This window comes from Charadrius vociferus, unplaced genomic scaffold (assembly GCF_000708025.1).
Source record: "Charadrius vociferus isolate BGI_N301 unplaced genomic scaffold, ASM70802v2 scaffold477, whole genome shotgun sequence".
Lineage (NCBI taxonomy): Eukaryota > Metazoa > Chordata > Aves > Charadriiformes > Charadriidae > Charadrius > Charadrius vociferus.
Window position 1 is genome coordinate 5,355,988 of NW_009649449.1, and position 7,369 is coordinate 5,363,356.

Here is a 7,369-nt window from a genome sequence, read left to right on the forward strand (position 1 = left end):
GGTGCTGCTGGGCCCCGGAGAGACCTGGCGGGGCTGTGAGTGCGGCGGGGCCGGGCCGGAGGCGGAGGGGGGGTCCCGGGGGTGGTGGTGGTGGGTGAGGGGGTGCAGCGCCCGGGCCCGGCCGCGTCCCCTCAGCCCGCCCGAACCGCAGGTGCCGGCGACATCGAGCGGTTCTTGGCCGACTTCTGCAGCCGCAGCGGTGCCGTGGTGGAGGCGGCGCGGAAGCTTCTCTCCGACGAGCGGGGCCCCAGGAGGCAGAAGCTGCTGGCGGATCTCATCCACAACCTGAGCGAAAACATCCTGGCCGAGGACAGGGAGGACGACAAGAAATGGTTCGAAGGTGCGTTGTGCCGCTCGCAGGAGTCGCTCCTTCAGTTCTACTGTTCTTAAAGAAAAGCAGTTTAAATATCTGGCAGTCCTGGCCGGGGGGATTTGGTACCTGGTCAGGGGATTACTTATAACTTACGTTAGCATACGTTTTTAAGTTTCTTTCAAATATATGCATATTTACTATCGGAAAAGGGTAAAACCCCCATGCTCCCTGTTGCTCTATCCAAGGTTGCTCTGGACTATGTTTTTTTCCCCATTAACATAGGTCTGCATTTACTATCTTTTAACAACTTGCTAATAGTATATTGATAATTTCAATGTATCAGCCAGCTAACCTTTCTTTATACTTTCTTTGCAAGTTCCTATTCCCAAGTCATTGTTGCAGTTCTTCCTGAACAATTCAGTGTTCTTCTTGCAATCTTAGTGTTCTGCATATGCATTATAACAAGAAACATTTAATAACTATAGTATCAGCTACGGCACGCTCTGCATGGTCCTTCCAAGTGCTAAGAAAAGGGTAGTCTTGAACCAGTAAAATAAAAGTGGGAAAGAAAAAAAAGCCTGTGCCTACTGAGTTTGTGAAAAGGCGGGGGAAACACGGCACTAAAAGTACTAAGTTACAACACAATCTACTTCCCTTTAGGTCTAGAGTCTCGTTTCAAGAACAAATCAAGCTACATGCGACACAGTTGTGAAAGCAGAATACGAAGCTACATGAAAGAGGTAAAAGTTTCTGTTAAGTAACTTATTTTCAAGCTCCTAGTAAAAAGAATTCTGTTTCCACATATATATAAAACGCTTTTACAGTGCAACATACTGATTGTAGAAGAAAGCCTCAGGCTGCCACAGGCACCAAGGAGTGATTGTTGGGGTTTCTCTCTCCCTCTAGGTTAGTAGTTTTATTTCAAATGTTGATCCTACAGCAAGAGATGCATATAAAGCGATAATTGACCTGATGTCAGAGAAACTGAAGTCTGTGAAGTATAACGGATGCTACTTTGACAGAAGAGAGGAGGAGGCAGTCCGCCTCTGCACTACGGAGGGATGGTTCTCCTGTCAGGTAAGTTCAGCCCTGCCTAAAACAGAGAGTCTTGGTTCCAACAAACGGTGGTGTGTCTTGTAGCGACACGGGAGGAAGGAAACGGTTACTGGGATGCTTGTGTAGTGCAGCATCAGGCTTGGCGGGGTCATGTCATGGCACACGTGATCTGTCTTCGGTTGGTCATAGCAAGTGGAAGGACCGTGCTGGGGTGACGAGCGGTACACCTTTCATTGTAGCCATCTTGTTTTACAGGGACCTTTTGACAGGGATGACTGCCCATGTAAGCACTCTATCAACCCCTACAGCAACAGGGAAAGCAGAATCCTCTTCAGTACCTGGAATCTTGATCACATGTATGTACAAAGTATTAATCCAAACTTGCCCGCATCGTGCGCTTCATCTTGGGCAGGAAAGGTACCGCCATTGAGTCTTTGCCCCCCCACAGCCTGCAGTTAGCTCCACTACAAATAGTGCATTGTGATAAAAGATGCCTGGATGCTGCAGCTGTTTCTGATAACATAAAGTCCTGAAGACAGATTATAATGTCATCTCTCATTAGTTGCTTTGCTTCTGTTCAGATTTTCTTTGTATGGAAACACACCCCTCCTCACCACGTTATCCTTTGTGAAGGCTCCTCTCTGGCAAAAACCCATTTTTAGGCATTGTGCACTTGTGAAGCAAGCAGGATTTGCTAAACTAATTTCCTCAGGATAAAAAAAAATAAAATCATAAACCTAGTTATGGTGAAAGAATTCAAATTCCACCTGGCTCTGAAAGGAAGATGGAGACTTATTATGAAAAAACTGTTGATGGCAATATTGTTTTCTCTTTTGTGTATTGAAGAATAGAGAAGAAACGTGCTGTTGTCCCAGAACTGGCAGAAGCTGTCAAAACACGAGATGGAAGAGAAGTGAACTGGGAATACTTCTATCAGCTGCTGTTTACCGTGGATAATTTAAAACTTGTTCATATTGCTTGCCATAAGAAAACCCATCATAATCTCAGCTGTGACAAAACTAAAATTTACAGAAAAAGGAAGCAAAACCACAAGATTTCATAGTGCTATCTCTGGAAGTGACTTCTGCTTTTTTCAAAATCATGTCACATGGTAGCATTTTTAAATAGCCCTAGTTTCTTAAAGAAAAACTTCTTTAGGAGTCCCTGGCAAAAGAGACTTGCTAAGTAATTCAGCTGCAATCTCACAACACATACATTCATATCATGCCTAATTCTACTCTCCCGCCTTCTCACTCACTATGAGCCTTCCTTCAATCGCACTGTGTGAAGTGCGATAAAATACAGCTGTGAGTCAGAGTAGAAAAATGAGGCCAGAGGCTGATTATGCCCTACGATCTCTTTCATGCCATGACAAATGTAGGCCCAAAACTCACAGTACACAGAAATGAAACTCAGACAAAACGTTTCTTAAAAACTAATCCAAGGGCATTTGTATACTCGTATTTCTCTGAACATGAGGCCAAACAAAGACTACTGTAGGGCAGTTATTTTGCTCCGTGCCTTTTCCAGGTAGGCAGGCACTGTCTTGCAGGAATGCCAAAGGGCGATTCAGCGCCAGAGCTGCCGGCTCTTCTGTGCCAAAATACCTGCACTCACCCACGACCACTCCATTCGCTGCTGCTTTAGACCTGCATCTCTTAGAAGGAAGAGGAAGGCCATGGCATAGCTTTGCTTTTACCACATTTGTTCTCTGTCAGCTTTCCCATTGATTTCCCTCTCCTTTCAGTTTCTGCCTCTTTAGCTTGAGTTTGCTTGAAGCAATACAAGCAACGTTACTGTATAATAATCGTGTTTACCTGCTGCTTTAGAGAATATTGCTTTCGTAAAACACTTCCTACCTCAGCTAACAAAATACAAATTGATCAATTTTTACTTGATTTTTTTAAAAAATAACAGCTGATAGCAAGTGGATTTCTAGGGACTGCCAGTGTGAATTACATGATTATTTTAATAAAAAAATGACCACAATCTTCCTGTGTGTGTATGTGGAAGCAAAGGTGCACAACTGGTGAATCAGGTGTAATACAGGATGGCCAATACAGACTAGAAAGACTGAGCACAGGGAAACGTGATTATTAATGGAGCGCTAGTCACGTACTGCTAGGTAAAGAACATCGCTAGGGAAGAGCCCTATATTCCCCGCTCTTCAAGCTCTTCCTTACCTGGGCAAATCCAGCTAGTGCACACGGGATTGCATTAGGACAGGATTGCTGTGTGAGCCATAACTTAGCTCGGTCTTGGGAATGCAGGAGCTTTGCTACAGAGAGTATCGATTTACTTTACTCAATTCCCCTCCCAAACATTTCAATGTGAAAAGTTAAGTAGGTGCTGCACGTTAAATACAGGATTTCTGATACCAATGCACTGAACTGATCGTTCCAAATTGCCTTACTGAATTTACGTCATCGGTAACTAAGACGGAAAGGCACACTACGCTGTTTTGACATTGGGGAAGGCATCACAGCTAAGATTCTGATGACAAACACAATGTCATCTGTATGGCACACTTCCTACAAACTGAAAATCACCATTTTGCACAGTGCTGAAACTAAAATGAATGTCTGTGTGAAGACATGTTTGCTATAAAGAGATGGTAGCAAACACGGCATTTAAGAAAAGCTGGGAGAGCTACTTCAAGATGGAGTTGTGCTGAAAACCATGAATATGCTATTAAAAAATTAGATTTTTCTGTGTTACAGAATTAGAGTGAAAAGGAGCCAAGAAGTATCGTTGACAGAAACAATGCATCAGCTGGAGTGGAAATGTGAATAAATTAACATGTCATGCATATACAATTTGTTTGGCTTACAACTTTTGAATGTTTAACAGGCTATAGCTGTAGAAATTAATATTTATTTAAACCATCTGCTGATAACATTTTCTTTATATTTTTAGAAATGTAGAAGAAACTATAACAATAAAGATCTGGAAGCTTATTGCATAATCACACTTTCAAAGAAGTATTATCATAAACATCGGGTGACTTAACAATTCCTGAAATCATCTGAGGTTGCTCATTATTTTTACAAAAATGCAGGCCAAAATAACAAATGTGGTTGACTGACCCATATCCTCAGCAATCTATACTCGTTCATCTACTGATCAAGTCCAACACCGAGAGATCCTTTATCACCACCAATGCATTTGTTTACAAAATTCCTACTCATAACCCATGGAAGTCAACTGAAAATACTGCACAGGCTGCATTACACAGCTATTACACAAGGCAATGCTTTTGGCCGCTCTGGTGGAAGAGGGAAGCAGTCAGCTTCACGTGGTGGTGGTTAGAGAACTGACACACAATAAAAACGTACTAAACTTCCAGAGGTTAACACCACTGAACTCACATTGACATCCACACATTTAGTTTTGCCAGCAGAACTGCTTTTTAGAGGTGTAATTGGTTCTGGTTTAGATGTAAACAATGCAACACAAGTACACAACAGAGGCCGGTGTGCCTCTTTGTACTGCGTAGTCAACTGGCTGTGTTACTAACTGCACACCACAATGGCAGACATCACAGAATTCGAAGAAAAATGACAGTGTTCTTAAATGGTTTTCTTGGCTATTTATAAAAAAGGAGTGAGACCAAATATTCACCCTAAATATGGGCTCAAATTATAAAAAAGCAGTAAGAACTTCTATTTTCCCTGATTTTTCCTAAATATCAATAGTAAAATGATAAGTTACAATTTATTTCCAAATCACTGAAAATTCAGTCAATCTTTGCCTCAGATAACCATGAGAGAATACTGTATCTGCCAATTCCGGAAAAACAAACTCTACCAGTTTCCTCTCTGAGAAAAGGCAAACGCAGACACCTTATGTTAGTGAAACAGCCAACCATCATTACGTGCAAAGAAAAAGAAAAAAGGTTTCATTTGTTTACTGTTTGTTGTTAGAAAACATCCTCTTCCTCCTCCTCCTCCTCATCTTCCTTTGCAATGAAATGTAGCCTTCTGAATTCTCGCCTGCTCATCGTCGTGCTTGGTAGTGCAACTGGTGGGAGATCCTTTAAGAAAAAGATAAAATCATTATGGAAAGTCTGTTGCGGCAAATGGCAGACCTCCTACCTTTTCAACAGTTCACACACTTCCACATCTGACAGGAGGCACCAACACACACCTCTTCACTTGGAAGCGGTGGCACAAACCTGTAGCTAAAGCAGAGAAGCTTTGAGGGGAGCTTGCCTGAACTCATCACAGCTCATGGTCAGAGGGCTGGAATTCTTTCCGCAGGCTTGCGGATTCAAAGAGGGTGAAGTGCTCCATGAACAAATCCTCACTACTCCTGCTAAATACCAACCGTGACTCCTGCTAAATACTAATCCTCATGAAATGCCTGAAAGGAGGCAGCATTACTTGCCCGAAGTTATACAACATTAAAGGCAGACCTGGGATTTGAATTTAAAGTTCTGGCATTTGATCAGTCCAAAAACAGAGGTGGCCAGAAAACAGCTTCCATTCCAAAGAATTACAATAAGTACAATAATCACAATAAAGAACCAATGACCAGCGAAAAACTATTTTGACAGAATACAGCTGTGTCTCCATAATACAGCTATGTATGTCTTCATGAGTAAAATTATCTATCTTATGGAATTGGACTAAACAATCTAAATAAGAAAGAAAATTTACATCTGAAATTAACTTAGCTGAGCAATTAATTTCATCTCTGATTGAGACAATTCTATCCAGGGGACAGGGATATGACTCCAGATGTGTACCAATACTGGTCAAGTTTGCCTACAATTTTGCGGCTAGCCTAATTTTATTGGAAGATGTGAGACTAAAGCGGAACAGAGCTGAGTCTGTAAAGTGTGAACAGACTGTCCTCATCTTACCTTTATAAACTCAACATCTCCAAAGAACCGGGCCACTGGCATTGGCTGGTTGCTGTCTTCATCCAAGAAAATGCTATTGTCTAGTTCTATCGGCTTCTCCGGGAGATCTCCATCCTCCAAGCTAGACCCATCCGAAAGTAAACTCTCACTGCTGCCCTCCTCTTCACTGCAGACATGATTGTGCAGATTTTCATCACTGCCAGTTTCTGACGGAGCACTGCTTGATTTCACTGCATGTGGCTTGAGAGAAACATTATCCTCCTTTTTCTGTTTCTCTTTGTTAGTCTCTGGAATGCTTTCACCTTTATTCTTTTGTATTACATTGCAGTCTCCTAGATCTTCTGAATGTTGATCCCCATCAGATGTTTTAGGCGTTTCCCTGAATCCAGCACTTCCACATGTAAGTCCTAGTTCTGATTTTAATAGACTGTTTTTTTCACATTTTAGCCTCTTTGAGGGTCGTCTGTCAGCCACTTTGTGTGAAGAAGGCTGTTAGAAAAAAGATAAGATCCTAAAGCTTACTTGAAATAAATAATATCATCGTATCTCTTTAGTTGCAAGGCGGGATGTAGAACAAGGCAAGTGGCACCTTGATCCAAAGCTACATCACTAACAAAAATAATTAGTAGAAAGTGCATGTGAAAAGAAGAACAGATAGCTTACATTAAACCACAATGTACAATCCATCACCAGTGGAAAGCTACTTCTCAAAACATATACTAGCACCGAATGTGGCTAATCACCGTTTTCATATTTTCTTAGGGATGCTGTAGATGGTAATTAATGTAGCAGAACGATCACCTGGTACAGCAAAGCGTCCCGCCGCTCGCTGGTGGCACAGCGCACTGGCTATCAGCCTGCCACCGCCTTTAAACAGCGAGGAACCCAAGAGCTGGCCCTGTAGCATACAAACATGCCCCTGCATTGTATTTTTGCACACAGGAGTCTAACACTGTGGCGGAAAGGCAGGAAAGGCGAAGAATTTACTAAAATTCCCTCATGGTGATGCTCGGTTTGTAACTGTTAACGATTTAGCTGCACCCCCAGGCCGTTGCGGCCCCGCGGCCCTCTCCCTCAGCCCCAGCCCGCCCCGGCTCTCCTACCGGGCTCGGCCTCCGGGGGCCGCCCCGCTCCTG

The 7,369-nt window shown here is 42.8% G+C and overlaps 2 protein-coding genes across 2 annotated transcripts in view; one reads left to right on the forward strand and one right to left on the reverse strand.

Moving 5' to 3' along the window:
- Window position 1: 1 nt before the first annotated feature.
- Window positions 2-2,432, forward strand: DFFB (DNA fragmentation factor, 40kDa, beta polypeptide (caspase-activated DNase); the record flags this gene model as incomplete). The annotated part of the gene is made up of 6 exons (XM_009889686.1): window positions 2-35; window positions 152-340; window positions 974-1,053; window positions 1,220-1,390; window positions 1,625-1,725; window positions 2,216-2,432. Coding segments are annotated over 6 exons (792 nt in total), but the record flags the coding sequence as incomplete, so codon positions are not given.
- A 2,856-nt stretch (window positions 2,433-5,288) lies between these two features.
- The window catches only part of LOC104290574 (chromosome unknown open reading frame, human C1orf174), a 2,934-nt gene continuing 853 nt past the window's right edge, over window positions 5,289-7,369 (reverse strand). The window contains exons 3-4 of the mRNA XM_009889687.1: window positions 6,234-6,722; window positions 5,289-5,402 (exon numbers count right to left, since the gene is read on the reverse strand). Of these exons, the coding sequence (XP_009887989.1) occupies window positions 5,289-5,402; window positions 6,234-6,722 (603 nt within the window). The remainder of the gene's footprint in view (window positions 5,403-6,233; window positions 6,723-7,369) is intronic.